Here is a 19370-nt window from a genome sequence, read left to right on the forward strand (position 1 = left end):
TGGGAGATCAGAAACAGTTGAGGGACAAAAAAAATGTACATTAAAGTATGTGTTTATGTATTACTTACAACCTAACCAACTACCTACCATTTTCTAACATGAAATGTATCTCTCAAAACTCAGTTTTTATTTTCTTGGGGCAACAATGAGTTTATGACACTTTGGTTCAATGTAAATATATCACATATACATGTGCAATATAGATATATGTATAACAGTATAATTTGCTGTCCTCTCAACACAACCAAACACACACCTGAACTGCTGGCAACAAAAATGAGTACAAAAGTGAGTGAAAAAAGTGGCAATATTTTGTGTGGTCATCATTATTCATCACTCATGCAGCTCCAAACCATTACACTCCCACCCTCATGATTGTTTTCAGAATGACACAAATTTAGATCTTTTTGTCAGTTGTTTCTGTCGTGTACTAAAGTATAATTACAAGCATTTTATACGTTTCAAAGGTTTTATTGACAATTGCATCAAGTTTATGCAAAGAATCAATATTTTCAGTGTCTTTTCAAGACCTGCAATTTGCCCTGGCTTTTGCCCTTGGGCACCCTGAAGCCTTCTTCACAACACTTGAACCTCTCTGCTTCAAGTTTTTAATGATCTGATAAATGATTGATTTAGATGCAATCTTAGTAGCAGCAACATGCTTGCCTGTTTAAGCCCTTTTATGCAACGCAATGATGACCATGGTTAATAGAAGAAGAAGAATGATTTCAAGCATCACCCTCCTTTTAAAGCATCCAGTCTGCTATTCTAACTCAATCAGCATGACAGAATGATCTCCAGCCTTGTGCTTTTCAACACTCTTGCCTGTGTTAATGAGAGGATCACTCAGCAGGTCCTTTTGTGACAGGGCTGAAATGCAGTGGATATGTTTTATTGGGGTTAAGTTCATTTTCATGGCAAAGAGGGACTTCATCTGATCACTCTTCATTACATTCTGGAGTATATACAAATTGCCATTATAAAAATGGAAGCAGCAAACTTTGTGAAAACCAGTATTTGTGTCATTTGTGGTGTTCACAATCTTCTTAAAGCAACAATTATTTTTTTCTTAGTCACAAAGCTTTTTGAGTTTTTTTCCAAATTGACCTTCCAGTAACCAGTATGAGAGTGAGAGAGCGGTAACAATCATGTTTAGTTGTTTTGAGAGGACAGCACATTTACACTGTTATACAAGCTGTACTACTTTTGTAGTACAGCTGCATATCTGCAGTGTTGTCCCTCTAATAACAAAAATTAGAGGGGTGTACTCACTTTGGTGAGATCCTGTATTTTATATATTGAGTGTAATGTCAGACTGTGGGGTTTCCACAGCTCAGTCTAATAGCTGACAACCTTTATTATCTCTTTCGTTTTTCTTCATAGAATAAGAATTCTCATGCAATAAATTGAAATCTGCCAGCAAACATGAGATCAAAGTTTTAAAGTCTGATGACTTGCAGTGGAGCATTTTTTCCTTTAAAGGCCCAACCTACCTCTGTGCAAAACTATGTGGTCGATCATATTGCTCTTGTATTTGGTGTGGTACAGGCAGAAGGGGCAGCACAGATCTTTGGGGATCTCCTCAGGTGTATTGGAATGCCCTGCTTCCACATGTATTGTGAAGGTTGACCTGGAATGAAAAACGAAATGGAGCAGACATTTTTTTCTTTTGTCAGTCGTCAAACACACTACTGTTAATTTTCACATATATACCATAGACTGTATGTGTGTGTATTGTAAAGGTTGCATCTAACACAACAGAAAGGTCGATTTTCTGTTGTGCTTTCAAGTAGTTCAAGGAAAGCAGTTATAAAAACAAGACCAGAGGGGATCTCCCCAAGAACTAATTTCCCCTCAGGTCACTTGTCTGGTTGAATTGTGAAGTGATGTATGCTAGTCATTGCTTGTGTGGAATGAAATAAAACAAAAAACACACACATTTGAAAAGATTTCACATTCCCAACCCGCATCAGACGAAGAACTGGATGGCCGTTGGGGCAACTGGTCATTTAACAAAGCTTGATCCTATGTTAGTGCTGATTAATGTAGATGAGGTGAACTCATTCTGTTTTTCGATTTTTGAATAGTGGTGAAGTACATTTCTAATTTTAACAACCGTGGTACAATGACTGACGGACTGGTGTAAGGTCAACAATCTGTTTCTGAATGTGGACAAAACCAAAGAACAGAGGGAAACCCTCCACTAAAAACCGAACATGGATTTTGTGTGGAGATTGTTAAAGAACACAAAGTTCCTCGTGTTCATCTAGAGGAGAACATCTCCTGGACTCTCAACACCAGCTCAACAGCCAAGAAAGACACGTGCACTTTATGTCATTATGTAACTTTTTTTAAATGTTACACGTAGCCCCAGGTTCCGGAGAAACGTTGTTTCATTTCACTATTTATGTAGAAATGACAATAAAGCTCAACTTGAACTTGTTCAACATGTCAACATTTGGCCAGTCAGCGATGATTTACATCACTGGTAATTCCTGTAGTGCTAGTGCCCTGAAATATTTTTGCTATATCTTTAAATTCTATCAACCAAGAAATTACTGGTCTGGTTTCTCTTACTTGTTGCAGGTGAAGAAGGTGCAGTCCTTGCACTTAAACAGCTTCTTGCCGCCGTGGCGATCACGGTAGTGCCGCCGCAGGCTCTGCATATAGCCTGAGCTGAAGTCACAGAACTCACAGGTCAGGATGCCATCAGGGTGAGCCTCCATGACACCACTGGGGGCTTCAGGAGAGCTGGAGACCGGGATTTTGGAGGCCAACTGGTAATGGCTGAGCTGCTGTTGAATGTCTGCCGGTTCCAGGAAACCTTGCTCTGAGAAAGAAAAATATTCAATATTTCATTATTCAGGTTTTAAATTTAAAACAACCAATGGCCTGCAATAACAGTGAACAATATATGGAGTAACCAGTGTAATAATCAGTTTTTGATTTAAAAATGTACTTAAGCCCTGAAATTGCTTTTGTTGTCCTTGGTTGTACAGAAAATTTAATAATTGCTCAAAAAAGAAAACTGACACAGGGTCCTTTGAGTATGAAAGCAACCCAGGCTCTGTTAGAACTACTATTCTTGAAATATTGCATGGAGTGTCTTTAAAGACCTTGTATGGCAACCTGCAATATTAGCACAGAAACTGCAACCTCAACTTCATTTTGATTCTCACTGTGCAATCTCAATGTCATTTCATTTCCTTGTCCCACTTCCCCATCCAGCATATCAATAAATAAAACACATTCCCAGTAATAGGGTATCTCAGTGTAAAAAATGCCTCTTTCAGCACAGTGCATGCAAGTACAAAAGCAAACAGAAAAAAGCAGCGTCTTTGACTTTTTTAAAATGCACATAATGCACTTTGCAATGGACAGAAAAAAAAAATCACATGAGTCTAGCACACGAATGCTTGATTTATAATAAGGAAACATCATTCACAGGAACACAGGGAATGGATGAGGAAGCACTTCCAGTCTTTAGATCGGGTGGGTAATTTGTCTTTCTAAGTGTTTTCAGTCCCAGCCCAAATGTGCCCAAGAAACAGAGAGAACTATGCCATAGCCATTTATGAATATCAGAGGAACATTAAAGCATTAAGCATGGGGGGATCACTTGAAAAATAATTTTTAAAAGGACAGATTTTGTATTAATGAGCCAACTTTTGACCAGTCCATGAAAAAAACACATTAAATTAAAAAAAGACACAAGGTAGTATGAAGAGGTTATCCACATTTCTGCATGGATCAAACGTTGAGGCCAATGGTGCTCCTGTGTGGCTTCGTGGGCTGTCAGTATTCAAGCAGACTGATTCAGATGGAAATATGGTAAACACTGTGGTCTGATTTCTATTGCATGTGCGCCTGTGCTCAGCCCAGGAAAGTCGCTCCACAATGGGTGCTCCACGAGCTTCTGTGCTCACTGCAGTCAGTTACACGTTGTTAAAATTTGGCCTCTGTGTGCTGTGATCAATAAAAGCAAACCATTAAAGTGGGCTTTGAAACAAAAATGGAAGATAGGTTGATTGTAGTAGTAAGATATAGTAGATTTAAGTTGAATGTGATGATTTAATTAAACCGCATTACTGAGAGGAAGGCGGTATACTAGAAGTTTGGATGCCGTATACCTGCCAGGTATGTTTTGGTAGTGCTTGTTGGAAGTATACATAAAATAGAAATAACATGTGATAACTATAGACCTACTTTTAAATTTGTTAGCTAAAACAATGAGGTATGGTGTGGTGCACAGTAATGGCGTTGACAATCAATAGGCTTTTCACAATAACTGTTAAAAAAAGAAACCTCTAATGGGATCAGTTACAAGCTTTTTGAACTAATGCCACATGCACATGCCACGCCCATAGAACTGACAGCGTCTAGGAAGTAAGGTGGCATTTCTAAAGCTCAAATGCCAGGACGGTTCTCTGAGGTAGTTTCACTCCAAGGGCAAGCTTGTATAAAGCAGGTAGAACTCAGTTGAACCTCAGTTGAAGTCAATTGTTTCAAAGCCATGACAAAGAGCTCACACTTTGGAATTAGCCACTTCAGAAATTTGGCAGAATCGTAAAAGTCTGTATGGTCATCATCTGATTTATGCAGTCTGATTCCACACTTTTAAACATTCACTTAAAAATTTTTAAACATTCAGGAACCTGAAGCATCATGGCACAGCACCCTGATGTGCTGTTTCAATTAACCAAAAAAAGTACTCACCGGTAAAAGTATTCAATTTAATTCAGTGTCTATTGTATACCATTTCATCATAAAGACCAAAAAGGAAAAAAGAAAGAAAGAAAGAAAATGCTGCGTACCAAGATCCCACAAACTGGTCTCATCCGTAAAGGACTCTGGAGGGAGCATCAAGGTTTTGGGCTGCATGACTGCCACTGGGTCTGGACAGCCTACAGTCGCTGTGGGAACAATGATTTCTAAACTGAATCAGGAAATTCCAAAATTTTTATCCATGTAATTTTGGGGAGACATAATTTAACCTCCCTGCCTTTACCAATTATTAGCTCCACATTTTAGAACAACTTCATATGGGAAACAGGCAATTCCAAAGATTTCAGAGTCTTTTGTCAAAAATGTGCGAGACATGTCAGCAAAATGGTGAAAACTGATAAAGGAAGACAGACTGTGTGACTTCCTCCTCTTACCCTCCTCTTCTGGGGTGAAGGTCACGGGTGTGCTGCCTGAGGGCTGCCTGGGGTTTCGTAACGCTGCTCCAGCTCGAAGTCTGTTGAGTGTGAGTGTCTCGCCATGAACCTGAAGAGAGTGCTCCTTCAGCTGACTGATGGTCATGGTGGAGAAGGAGCAGGACAGACATTTATATGTGTTCTCCCCTAGAGCATTAAAAGGAAAACAAAAGACAGAGGTGAATGCAGATGTATCCCCCCCAAAATGGCACGTTAATGTGTACCAGTACCAGCTAAATCTAGGTAAGCTGCACCTTAATTATTAATACAATTTAATTTACCTTAATACAATTTCAATGGATACTTCTGAAACATATTGCATAAATGCAATGCCAACATAGCAAGCAAAGTGAGTAGTACTTGGTCATTTGAAGCAAAAAAAAATTTAGACATAAATCAAAACAATACCAACATGGACGTGGAACATATGTTCCATACACATCTGTTGCCTTATGCGTTGCATTCATTTAGTAATTTACTGCCGTCTTGTGGCCAAAAGTAGCAAATGTCTCTAGATTAATAAACCATTCAAACCATTGAATGTTCCTTTTCTATAATTTTCATAAGAGTTGTCAAGTCTCACTGAAAAAGGTTGTGCAAGTCTTGTGCATGTACAATGTGAGTAATCCTGGATGCTTTCTAGCTAATTCTAACAAGCTGCTCATAAAGCAGCTCTAAAAACAGTTCTGAGATCTGTATTGATATTACAAATATTATTCTGCACATGCAAATACACTTGAATACATTATAAAATATATAATTAAAAAAATGCAAGATTAGCAGTAAGTATTTGCAATAATGATGCAGTATTGTCACTGTCATTTGTCATTGTACTACTGTGTGTTGGGAAGGATTCCAATTGGTTCAGTTAAAGGTCACAGTACCAAATTGCCTTGATGTCTCTAACATAACATTTGTTTTCTTTTGACATTAGCATATGTTTTGGATATATTTTGGGGAGATTTTGGGCCATGCTTCTAGGTTGACACTTCTAGGCTGAATGAATGAATATGTCACACAGGGGAGAAACAGGATGGAGATAAGGTCCCGGTACAGGACATGCAACTTAATGCCCTTCCGCAATTTTCAAAGAACCTTTGGCATCTTGGTGTGAAATGATCACGATGCTCTGAATATTTTGAATGCTTTGGCAACCATGTAGAGTGTTACAGGGAAAGCAGCACGAAGACATGCCTTTCTTCTTACTGCATGCATCCAAACGCTAGTGGACCATGCAGCTGAATAGGAGTTTACAGAAGCATTCCACACAAAGAGGACTCTTTTCTGTGCAACAGTTCAGCCTTTAAGTTTTATTAGAAAAACATATGATTCAAGGACATACTGATCCTACTGTCTCAATACTGTGTTGAAGCTTTCACATGGCCAGGCCTGAAAAGAAGACACCTCTGCCCTTGAATGACTTTAGCACCATAAGGAGAAAAGCAGCATTAAAGTGTCAGAAGCTATGGGTTTCATAGCAGAGATGACTGCACATGAATGTTTCTCAATGCTTAAGACTTCATTTTCCAAGTGAGAAAATGAGAAAAGACTTGTTTATGTTTACCAGGTTATGTGTACCTTCAGATCTTTCAGGTCTTTTGTGTTAAAGCAAAGGACATTTATCTGTTTCTAACGCAAGGTAAAACATCAAAATAGTGAAGTATTAACTAACTACATACAAACCCACACATTTTTTAATCACATACATTGTCCACAACATTAAAGAACTAATATTCCGACAAGGTCTCTCTCATCTGAACAAGAAGCTCTGGCTCCACAAGACCACTGAAGGTATGCTGTGGTATCTGGCACCAAGATGTTAGCAGCAGATCCTTTAAGTCCCATAAGTTGAAAGGTGGGGCCTTCGTGGACCAGACTTGTTTTTCTAGCACATTCCACACATGCACAATCGGATTGAAATCTGGGGAATCTGAAGGCCAAACGAACAACTCCAACTTGTTGTTGTGTTCCTCAAACCATTCTTGAATCATTTTTGCAATGTGGCTGGGTATGTTATCCCGGCGAAAAAGGGCACTGCAATCAGGGGCAAACATTGTGTGCATGTTTTTAGGTATGTGGTGCAAATAATATTGAGATGCATCGGCCAATGTTTCCTAGCAAACATTTCAAAGCATTACACAACCTCCAGCTTGTGTTCTTTTCTCAGAAAAAAAAAAACTACAGACCAAGTCTCCTTCTGGCACTTCTCCATGGTCCTGTTTTTACGCCCACATGCCCACTGTAGGGTCAGCATGGGTGCTCTTACCACCCTCCAGCTGTGTAACCCCATACACAGCAAACTTTAAGAACTGTGTGTTCTTAAACCTTTCAATAACGACTGACATCAAGGTTTACAGCAATCTGTGCTACAGCAGCAGTGCATATTGTAGCAGACGGGCTAGCCTTTACAGCCCATTTGAACCAGTGAGCCCTGGATAACCATGACCCTGTAGCTGGTTCTCAAATTGTCCTTCTTTGGACCACTTCTTAGGCAATAATGACTGCACACTGACAACACCCTGAAAACCACGTTCTTTTGCTCGTTTCACAAAGATTTACATTCAAGGCATTTGGCAGACGCCCTTATCCAGAGAGACTTACAAAGTGTTTTCATGTTATCATCGATGAAGTGATCAATTCTGGTTCACTAGGACCCCCCAACTATGAATACAATCTTTTGTACTCTGTTGTAGTTGTAGTAAGTCAGACAATAAGAAGGTCATTTTTCTTGATTTCGCGTACTGGCTGTTGACTAATATACACCTAGACAATTAATTTTATTCACTCCCCGACACCGCCTTCTCGTCTGGGTCCCAGCTACTGGACTGTTTTTACCCTATTTTCTGAGTGTTTGCACCTGCTGTTATCTGTATAAATGTCCTCTGCGTGTATCATGTCTTCATCGGGTCATTGCATGTGTTATGTTTTACCATGCCTGCTTTGTTTCCTTGTTTGTAAAAAATCCCCTTTATGTGTATAAGTTGAGCAATTGCATCCTTCCTTCATTTCCATGCCGGCATCTGAAACCGTGACACCTTCAGTAGCACCCACTTTACTTTGTATCACATTATATGACTTCCAAAGGAACAGGAGGTTGCAGAACAATGATTCAACTGTTGCTTAATTTAAAAATGCATTGAGCATTGGAGATGTGTTGTGGCTGGGTCTTCCAATACAGTCCCTGACAAACGTCTAGTCACTTATCTATTTTGTCGAAACACCTGCTATTAACCTGACTTTTAATTAATCAATTGGTGTTAGAAATAGCTCAAATGAAAAGCTAAAACCCTACCAAATGGTGTTTAATGCATTGAAATGAATTTGTTTCACTGAAAAAAGATTTATCATTTAATCAAGACAGAAAGGTCACATTTTGGCAAGACAAAAGATTTATGGCCTATACAGAAATTGAACAAATCTACTGCAAGTAGTGGTGCTGTGAGATCCAAATTTAATATCTTGTATGACTTCCATGAGCTTGAAGGACTGCATCCGTTTGGTGTGGCAAGGTTTCATACAATTTATAGATTAAGTCATCAGGAATAGCAAAGTCAAAGCAGTCTTGCATGCCTCCTGAATGGATCAATATTCTTTGGCTTCGTCTTCCATGCTTCCTCTTTCATCCTACCCCACACATGCTCAATGATGTTCATGTCTGGTGACTGGGCTGGCCAATCCTGGAGCATCTTGATTTTCTTTGCCTTGAGGAACTTTGATGTAGAGATGGAAGTATGTGAAGGAGCACCATCCTGTTGCAGAATTTGGCCTCTTTTATGGTTGGGAATATAAATGGTAGCTAAGATTTCTTGGTATTTCAGACTATTGATGTTGCCTTCCACCCTGAAGATCTCTTACACACCCCCATACTGGATGGAACCCCAGACCTTTTTTCTGCCACCATTTTTTCTGCCACCAAACTTCACTGTTTTCTGGGTGAATCTCGGATCCATGCGAGCTCCAGTAGGTCTCCTGCAATATTTGTAGCAACTGTGGTGTAATTCAACAGAAATCCACCTTCTGCCATTTTTCCAGCGTCCATCCTTTTATCAGGCTGTTGGCCTTGGCAAATGCCACAAGGTTTTTCAATTGTCTTTTGTTTAGTGCTGGCTTCCAGGTACTGATTCGACCATGGAGGCCATTTTGAGACAGAATCAGACAAACTGTTCTAGTTGACACAGGGACTTCAGCTGACCAGGTCTCGTGGAGCTCTGCTGCGGTGGAAAATGGTCTGGCCTTGGATTTTCGAGCCAACCAAAGGTCCTCTCGAGCAGTTGTCTTGCGGGGTCTGCCACATCAGCAGTGGATCGGGTCTTCAGCCTCTTGATAATCAACACTTTATTCTCAGGATGAATCTTGGGGTTCTTTTTATACACCCCTGAGACCTAATTGATCCCTTATTAGTCACAGGTGAAGCTCATATGACAAGGCGACAATACTTATGCCTTAGCAAAAAAAAATTGACTCAATGGGCTTTACCAAGCTTTGAATATTAGAATACTTTTTGACAGTTTCGTTTTGCTATGAAAATGAAAAAAAAGATAGATCCATGGTTCATTTAGAATAATCAGTTTCTTTTGTCACATATAAAAAAAATTAATTATGCCATTCTGTAACACAATACCCAAAAATAGGTAACTATATAATTTCAGACTGCACTTTGTGTTTTTATCACAATGAACACACATGCTGTAGATGGTTATGGTTTATCTAAAGCAAATGGTGAATTATTATTCTGACTCAAACATCTAATTTTTTTTTCTGTACCCAGTATAAAAGTAAAAAGACAGCATTTATGATTTTATAATGAGTTTCTGTCCCACTGTAATTTGTTACAATTCAGTTTTCATCTCATCCTGGGTTTTCAATTCCAGTGGTCTATTCATCACTACATAAAGAGTGTCTAAAGAGTGTAAACTATTTTTCTCTAAATAATTCTCAGTACGTTTGTGCTTCCCAGTGACAACATCCTTGAACAGAAAAAGTCTAACATAATGTTGTCAAAAAAATCATTTAATGTCAATTACATATGAATTCCATATGCACACTTTATGTAAATACAAGGTAATACATCATGACAGGTTCTGGGAGAAAGTATAGCATTTGAATGTTTGTGGAATTTAAAAACATATTTCGAGAGCGCTGATGTTAAAAAAATATTGTTACCTGCATGAGCCTTGTGGAGATGGCTCTTCAAACGACTCAGGTATGCAGACTTGAAAGGACAGAGTTTACAGCGGAAAGGCTTGTGATGACCATGGTGAGACTGAACATGACGGTCCAAACTGAGACAGGGAAAAAGAATGAAACAGTTTGAGGAAACTCTTTGCTTGAGAGACACAGAAAAATCTTGAGCCAAAGGCTGCTTCAATTGGCATATTTTGACTGGTTCAACTTCTAAAAAAAAAAACTGAACACAACCTTCATGATAGCTTCTCAATCATAGTCTCAAGTAGGTTTTGGCTGGACCACTCAAGGACATTCCCGCTCCACAGCTGCAAAGTTTTTTCCAGTCTTACTTTGGATGCATACTTGGAGTCTTTGTTCTGGTGGAATGTGATTTTTCACCCGAGATGAACCCAGACAGAGACAATCTCTCCTCATGTATTAATTCTTTTTCTTAGAATTTGCCTAGTACCTGCCACACAAAGCTACTGAAATTTTAGCATGTTGTGCTGATTGGAGGCAATCAACTTCTTTGCAAATGAAAACTCCCATGGCAGAAGCATGCCAAGTACAAGCATGACTTCATGCTTGCAGTTCACTCATGCTACATTCATTACGTAACCTGATTTCAAATCATGTGGTAAACATCAAAACATCATATATGCTAAATAAATCTTACATAGAATTGTGTAGCACATATTAAACATAACAATCTGCACCAAATCCGTATTTACTATGTATATAAACGATGTAGAGAGATTATCAGAGAAACACAGTGTTCAAAAGAGTCCACTGAATCTCATGGATTGAATGTGAGGAAATAGCTCTTTACTCTTGTTCTGGTGAAGTATGCAAATGCTTTCTAGGTCAGAGAACAGCCAGTTAAATTGGATTACACAAGGGAGATCAACAAAGATGAGTTTCTTAGCTCAGGATGAGACAGATTACTCTTCCAATGCAACAGAGGTTCTCAAATGGCCTTGCTTGTGATAATGTGCATCTTTCTTTTTTATTTAATCTTGCAAAGCAACTCAAGACAAAAATGATTTCTATTAGTGCGTTGTGTGTACATCAACACATAACATATGAATGCTACATTTTTATTTCCTTACTTGTGTCTGAAGGCAGAGACAAACTGGCAGTACTGGCAGCTGTATTTATCCTCTCTGCTAAACAGTGCCATGGCAGAGTGGCTTCTCTCATGAGACCGCAACCCCTGCATGGACATGAAGACGCGGTCGCACTGGGTACAGGGGTGTCCCCGCACCAGCCTTTCCTTCTCGGGTACCACCATGGGCGTGCCCTCCATCGCAGACTCTCCCTCGGTCTCCATAGCAACAGGGGCCACAATGGCTGGCTCATTGTCTGTCTCCACAGAGACAGCCTCCTCCACAGAGATGCTATCCTCTACATAGCCATTGGCTATACTTTCTTCTGGAACAGCCAACGGCACCTCTGTCATTTCCTGCTATTAAAGGAAAGAAATAGCCTTCAGCCTTACAAGTTTGCACTGTTCATAGCAAGAGGTTTGGAGGTCCTTTTTAAAATTAAACCCATTTTACAGACTGCATTTACATTTACATTTACAGCATTTATCAGACGCCCATATCCAGAGCGACTTACAATCAGTAGTTACAGGGACAGTCCCCCTGGAGCAACTTAGGGTTAAGTGTCTTGCTCAGGGACACAATGGTAGTAAGTGGGACTCGAATCCAGGTCTTCTGGTTCATAGGCGAGTGTGTTAACCACTAGACTACTACCACCCATGAGTTTGAGACTGTGGCTGTTTAAAATATTTTGACAGCATTCCATTTGTGAATGGCCTACCCACTTGGTACAAACAAAAAGACCTCCTCATCATTACATTAGGATGCATGTGTATGCTGACTGGAGATGATTAGGGGAATGTATATTAAAAAGCCCCAAAATCAAAATCAGGTCCCGGGCTTTCAACTTCCTTAACTTGGGAAAGAACAAAGTGACTCCTGTGCCTCTGAGAGACGATGAGTCTGCCTTTTTTATGACCCACAGGAAATGTACTATTTCAGAGACTGTGGACCTGACCCTGCACTTCATAGGTCCATAAATAAGATGCATGTCGTTCCACGGGACTTATGAGTCCTGCATGGTCAGCCCATTCTGGCCAGTAGCATACCTTTCTCAAAGTAAGGACACAGCATAATTGGCAAAAAAAAAGCAGACTTCATTTTGAGCAAGTATATTACATTTCTCAGAAACCACATAATAATCAGTATTTTTCTTTATGAATACATATTAAAAGTCAAACTGAAACCAATACGGTTTAGTTTTTAGGTTAATTTGCATAAACATCGCCTTCAGATTTCAAGTGACAGGGTTCTGGCCCTGGTGTCCACTGCAAGCAGTGTGTGGCCTGCAGAAATGGGGAATCATTTTAGCTTCTGTCTGGAGTGAAGCTTTAAATCCTGCCCCTGGTGCCCCCACACCGAGACCCCAAATTCTCTATGGAATACAAATTTTCTACATGCCATCCTCACAGCTATAGCCTTACAGGCGTACACGACAAGATCAGCTAAGCCATTTTTTCCTATAGGATGAAGACAGATGAAGGGCCTATAAAATTCATTCTCCATAGCTGAAAAATGGGACAAGCACATTTTGACAAAACAATTTACAATTATTTTTATAGCTGAAATTGCATTCCGAAATGGCTTCCATTCAGTAATTGAAAGCCTGGTCCCCACAGACCAAGTAAACTGGACTAAGAACCAATGACTTTACGGGACCTAATGTTTGTTGACCACTGGGCATTACCACCATAAATAGTTTAAAAACTGCGAGGCCCTTACCTTGATATCCAGTGCTTTAGACTTAATGTCATTGTCTAAAGGCATGTTTTTCATTTCTTAGAATATATTCAAACTCTATACAAGTCACAAATAACATCTCATTTAGCCCCACATTCATTCACAAGTAACCAGTCTTCCAAGTTACTGTATCTTTTGTCCATTCACTTAAAGTGCCTTTTCAAAGATTGAGGTATTGTATTATGGCAGCTCAGGTATTTAAGAAACATTTCTGCTAGATAGACTAGAAATAAACTGGTCTTAGGCAAAAGTGTCATTTGAGTGAAAAGCATGTTTTCAAAGCCTGCCAGGTGCATGTGACATTTAAACAACACTTTCTCTTCCTTAAAACGGCTCCAGTCTATTCAGACATGACTCAAGAAAGCAGAGTCCTTTCACCTTCACATGGCCCTCCTTCACTTCTCCGTACTGCACATGCTTCCTTAGATGGTTGCAAATGGCTCTAAGTGTTGGGTGGACCTCCACGCAAAAGTTGCACCTGTAGCCAATTGGGGTTTTGTCCTCATCAGTCCCTTGCTAAAACAATTAAGAGAGAGATGAGGAAGACTATTATGTGGCAATATTTCAAAACCAAATTTGACATATTTAAAAGTCATTATTCCCAGACGTAAATGGAAAAAAAATCTAATCTAATCTAAATGTACCTTTTCTTGTTTCGATTCTGCTGGCTCAGCTCCTTTCTGCTTGCTCTGGAGTTGTTTCCTTCTTTCGTGTCTTGTCACTCGCTTCTGGAATTCCTCGTTGTGATTCATCAAGTGGTTGCTGAGGTCTGGGAGGGCCAAGAACTTGAGCTCACAGTGTGCGCACTGATAGAAGTCCGACACCCCCTGAGCTGGGCTTGGCACAGTGATGAAATCACGCTTGAAATCATTACTGTGGTAGTCATTGTAGTGCATGCAGAGCAGTTCAGCAGTGTTGAAGGATAGTTTGAAGCATTTTAAACACTTAAAAGGCAGCCATTCTGTATCCTTCTCAAAACCATCTTCTGATTTGACCTCAAGCACTTCATTCTCCTCTGCAACTTCAGTTTTTTCGGGCTCCTTGGGGTAGATCACAGTGAAATAGCGCCCAAGTTTGCTCGAGTGCTGTTTCTTGGGAAAGACCCCTGGATGACGCTTTATGTAATGTGAGACAATGCTCTTCCTGCTGAATGCCTGGAAAGGGCATAGTGAGCACTTCCTTCTGTCCACAGCCAGCTTCAGTTCCTCACTCATCCCTGAACCTTCATTTTCTGATCCCAGCGGCAGAGTGACCTTGCAAGGCTTCTCACTCAATGTTTTGGAAGCTGCCAAACAATGTGTGTAGTAAGCATCAATGTCATGCCGCTTCTGATAATGGGCTGCTAGGCCTTTCCGGATTGGGTTTGTATAGGAGCACAATGCACACTTGAACATATTGTTCTTACCTTCAGGTTGAGCCCTGACATTGTTGTGTTTGATGCGGTAGTGTCGAGCTATTCCTTTCCTTGTGGAACAAAAGTATTTGCAGAGCTGACACCTGAATATCGTATGTTTCTCTACTTTGTCTAACTGTGAAACAGTGAGGTCAAAACCAGACACTTCTTGGACTTCTGAAACACTTGTTGCACTGCATTCAGCCAGCTGGTCATCTTTAATGGGAGGAAAAGGCATAGTAGCTGGCTTAAACATGTCTGAAGCAGGTTGGTTGTGATACTTCTCATAGTGTATTTTCAGTTTCTCCAAGGTTCCATGGGTGTATGGACACATTTTACACCGGTAAGCTCCATAACCTTGTCTCTGAGTCTTGCACTTCTCATCCCCTTCGTTTGCCAGATCTTTCACTTGTTCTATGTCATCCGCAAAATCCTCCGCTGTGACCTTGACCAAAGGATGTCTCTTTTGGTAATGGGTGAGAACTCCATGAATTCGAGAATTCACATACGGACAGTGTCGGCACTTGTAAACCGAACTTGGATTAATGTCAGCTTCCTGTGCAAAATCAGCAGCCTTGACTTTCATCCCTGGATGTTTCTTGCCATAGTGAGTCAAGAGCCCATGAAGACTATTGTATTCAGAGAGACATACAGTGCATTGGTAGGGGTTGTTTGAAATAGACGTTGTAGTAAATGACAGCTGAGAATGTCGCTCTTGATGTTGTCGAGATACCACATCCACTATGCCATCTTCACAGTCAGCATGAAGACTGTTGAATGAACTGGACATAACAATATGTCCTTTGGTCACTGCTGAATGGATTTTTCCAGGTGCTTTGTTTCCTTTGATGATATCAAGCAGTACAGTCTCGTCTTCTTTGATGGCCCATGGATGAACAGCTTGGTAGTGATTGGTTATGTCCCAGATGGAACAAGCTTCATAAGCGCAATCTCTGCACTGGTAGTGCTTTGTGTCAGAATTTCCCCCTTGTCGTGAAGCTGTAGCATCAGGACCTGCCCACAGTTTGCTTGCCATGTAGGTATAGTCCACATTGTGCTCTGGGTGGCGTCTTTGGTAATGCATTAGCAGCCCACTCGGTTCAGCATGGGAGTAGATGCACCACTCACAGTGATAACCAGCTTCCAGGATGCCATCTTGATATGCCCATCGTAAAATGGTCATGGATGTGGCCTTCACAGTATGATGATCCTTTTTGAGGTGCTTCTTCAGAGCATACACATATGGGGATGTGTAGGAGCAATGCCTGCACTTCAGAGACCTCAGTGTTCTAGATGCATCTGTATCTGAGGTAGAGGCACTGGTGGCTGCAGCAGAGCTTCCTGTTTGAATCATCTGGGCCCGCTCTCGCTGAGTGCGTACCACAGCGGTGTGCCTGCGTACCAGGTCAGCATTCGCCCTCACATCCCTGTGTTTCTTCTGATAATGAATCAACACACCCTTCACTGTACGGTTCCCATAGTCACAGTGCTGGCAGAAGAAGAGCATCTCTCCCTCGCCTTTATCTGAACCTACTCTGGACTGAGAGATACTGGAGCCATCTGTTCCATTGTTGCTAAGCTGTTTCAGAAACTGCTTTGGGGGAGCAATTTGCAACTCGTCCATTAGTTTAAGCAGTGCAGGAGTAGGAGGCGCGTGTTTAATATACTTTGCAGTTACTTTAATTTCTGGATGCCTCTTCTGGTAATGGACCAGTACACCAACCACTGACCTGTTGCTGTAAACACAGTGCTTACAGTAGAACACTTCATCATCTAAGTTCAGAGGCATGATGTTTGAAGATTTTGAAAGATTAGGGAGATTATAGGAGGAACTGCTTGAGGACTGGTTCCTGTCTAGTGAAATTACTCTCATAGCTTTTTGGATTCGGAAATAGGATGCCTTCTGCTCTGGGTGCTTCTTTTGATAGTGAACCAGTACTGAGTGCATATTGGGACTGGCAAAGGAACACATATCACAGTCATATACCACAATATTCCCACCTACAGATTCTTTGATGGTTTCGGATTCCACACTGGATTCTGGGGTCTTGGATATACTTTTGAGGGCTGGACTAGAGGGTGACCTTGACACTGGAGTGGAAGAAGCAAAGTTCTTGGGTCCTGAATTTAATATCTCTCTTAGTGTTTGAGACTCTGCACTTTTCTGGGGCTGGTCAACCATGTAACTGGAGAAGATCATTGCATTGTTAATCTTCACGGTTGGATGCATTCTTTGGTAGTGGGGCATCAGGCTACGTACATTTGGACTGGTGTAAGAGCAAAAGCGGCACATGTACACTAGGTCAGGCTGGTTGAAGTTCAGGACGTTGCTTGCCTCAGGGTGATGATCCATGTAGTGCTGGCTCAAGTCGTCAAAACTGGTATATTCAATGTAACACTCAAGGCAACGGAAGACGGCACTCTGATCCTCTGGATCAAGTATGTATCTAAAGCTAAACTTAATGTAAGGATGCATTCTCTGGTAGTGAGTGCTGACACTACGTGCAGACTTGTTTTGGTAGTCACAGTGTTTGCAGTAGAAGAGGTTCCCTTGTTCTTCTGAGTATTCAACTGCCTCTTGAAAAGTGTCTCTGCTATCTTGGCTGCTCTGATCTGGAAAATCTTTAGGTTCTGCAGAGTAGATGTTTTCATTATCCTCATCATCAGACAGAGTTACCTGGATTGGAATGTTCCTAGCCCGTTTTGACTGGAAGTTCTGTTTCCTTTTTCCGGCACTCCTCTCCAGTGTGGTTTCTCCTGATTCTCTCATGTACAGATGTTGTAGGTTGTAAGTGAAACCTTGAAGTCCAGAATCATCTTTGTCTCTATCGATGTCTATGTGGCCTTCTTCATCCTCATCATCATCCATCTCCTCAAGATTGATTACAAGGTCCTCCTGCTGTTGGCTCTGACTAATCTTGCTCTGTAAATTGTTGGCAATTTCATCAATTCTTGTTCTTTTCTTGACAGGGGATAGGTCCAAAGGTAAATCGTTAATGGACTTTCTTGCAGTTTTGCCAATAAGGTGCTTTTTGGAAGAAAATCCCAAAATCGATGTTTGAGTTTTCTGTACAAAGTTAGATGTGCTAAACATTTCTGATTCAGAGTCAAGCTGCTCATTTGATGAGACTTCCTTACTGGTTGTTTGCATATCACAGTAAGAATGTTTGTGCTGCTGGTGCACTCGCAGTCCTTTCAGGGAGGTGGTAGAGAAATTGCACAGTGTACAGCAATGAGGGTTCTGCTGACTGCTTTCATTAGAATCAATGGCTTCTTTGCCATTGATTTTGGAGCCACTATTTCCTCCATTCATCGGCTCTGTTGCTTCAACTTGAGAACCTGGGCTTTCATTTGTCAGGTCCATAGTGTCCCACTCTGAAGACGAGGCAGCATGGCACTGCTTGTGCGCACCCAACTTCAGTTGACTAGTGCATATAAATGGACATTCATTACACTTGTATACTTTTGCTTTGCCAGAAAGATGTATATTCTCGATGTGCCGAGAGATACTACGGCGGTGCATGGTAAGAAAGGAGCAAAAGGGACATTGGAACCTGTTCATGTGTCGTTTGAATGGGATACCTTTTGTCTCAAGCATTTTATTATCCTCCTCTGACAGAAGCAGCTTAGTAGAATCCTCAGCTGACAAGGAGTCTGTGTAATTGGGATCATCCATGTCACACAGTTCATCATCTGAGCTGCTCCTAGAATCTTCAAGCACAGTGGAGCCCATATTGTTGGCAGAGTTTGACATATCAGACATGACAAATGTTGACCTTTCTGACAAAATAGAAGAGCCTGTACTGTTGGGGACCTTTGCTGAAAGCTGTGAACATTGATACGCTGTTGATTTAACTAGCGGACTTCCGGTAGATTCCTTGAATCCACAATCTTCATTACCACTCAGGTCATTCGATATCAGGTTAGAAGTTGGCGTACTTCTGGGTGATGATGGAGAATCCGATTTAGAGGAGCCAGCACTCCCATCACCTTCTACTTGTTTAAGTGAGGACATAATTTTCAACATATTGCGATGCTTTTTAATCATGTGTTCATGCCAGCGCTCTTTTCTCAAGGTCTGATACCCACACCACTCACACGTTAAGTTACCTCTTGATTTGGAAAGGCGCTTGACCATGGAGTCTAAAATGGTATGTTCTATGATGTCTTCTGGAACTTCCTCATCACACTGTTCTTCAGGTGAAAGGGCATCAGACTCTGCCATGGCTTCGGTCTCCATAACAGAAGGAGACCCTGGAGAATCCAACAAAGTGTCTTTGTGAAACATGTTCTGGTGTTTTAAAATCCTGGCTCTACGAGGAGACTTGTATGTGCAATACTGACAGGAAAACACTTTCCCAAGACCTTCTTGTATGACTACGTTGTAGTTAGAATGCCTGGAGATCTGAGAAGAAGGCAAGTTCTCGCTGCTAAGTGACGCTGTCCCAATTACTCTGTGAATTTTCCTGGTGTGCTCATTGAGGAGGGATTTAGATCTAAAGTAGCGGACACAGAACCTGCACTGGAAAAACTGGTTTGCAGGCTTGCTTGGCTGGTTCACCGACTGGTTGAATATCATTTGACTGGAACTGGAAAGTTGCCCCAAGGCTGTGTCCAAGGAGTGGAGGCCTTCAGTTAAAAACAAAAGAAAGATCACAAAGATGTCTAACTGGCTCTGTAGCAACATTTCGTACGTTCATGTGGGTGGCTAGATAAAGTCTACCTAAAGGTTATGAGGGACACACACACCCATCAAGTATAAGCTGATTT

The 19370-nt window shown here is 41.0% G+C and overlaps 1 protein-coding gene across 4 annotated transcripts in view; it reads right to left on the reverse strand.

Annotated features, from left to right (window-relative positions):
- Positions 1-19370, reverse strand: part of znf462 (zinc finger protein 462) — a 45755-nt gene that overhangs the window by 8087 nt on the left and 18298 nt on the right. For 3 of the 4 annotated variants that reach the window (XM_028972676.1, XM_028972677.1, XM_028972678.1), the window contains exons 3-10: positions 13852-19229; positions 13586-13723; positions 11474-11829; positions 10362-10480; positions 5160-5345; positions 4815-4913; positions 2578-2830; positions 1494-1630 (exon numbers count right to left, since the gene is read on the reverse strand). In XM_028972676.1, coding sequence (XP_028828509.1) covers positions 1494-1630; positions 2578-2830; positions 4815-4913; positions 5160-5345; positions 10362-10480; positions 11474-11829; positions 13586-13723; positions 13852-19229 — 6666 coding nt within the window. The remainder of the gene's footprint in view (positions 1-1493; positions 1631-2577; positions 2831-4814; positions 4914-5159; positions 5346-10361; positions 10481-11473; positions 11830-13585; positions 13724-13851; positions 19230-19370) is intronic. The other variant, XM_028972674.1, reaches the window with a different exon arrangement.

Source organism: Denticeps clupeoides, chromosome 3, assembly GCF_900700375.1.
Source record: "Denticeps clupeoides chromosome 3, fDenClu1.1, whole genome shotgun sequence".
Classification (NCBI taxonomy): Eukaryota; Metazoa; Chordata; class Actinopteri; order Clupeiformes; family Denticipitidae; genus Denticeps; species Denticeps clupeoides.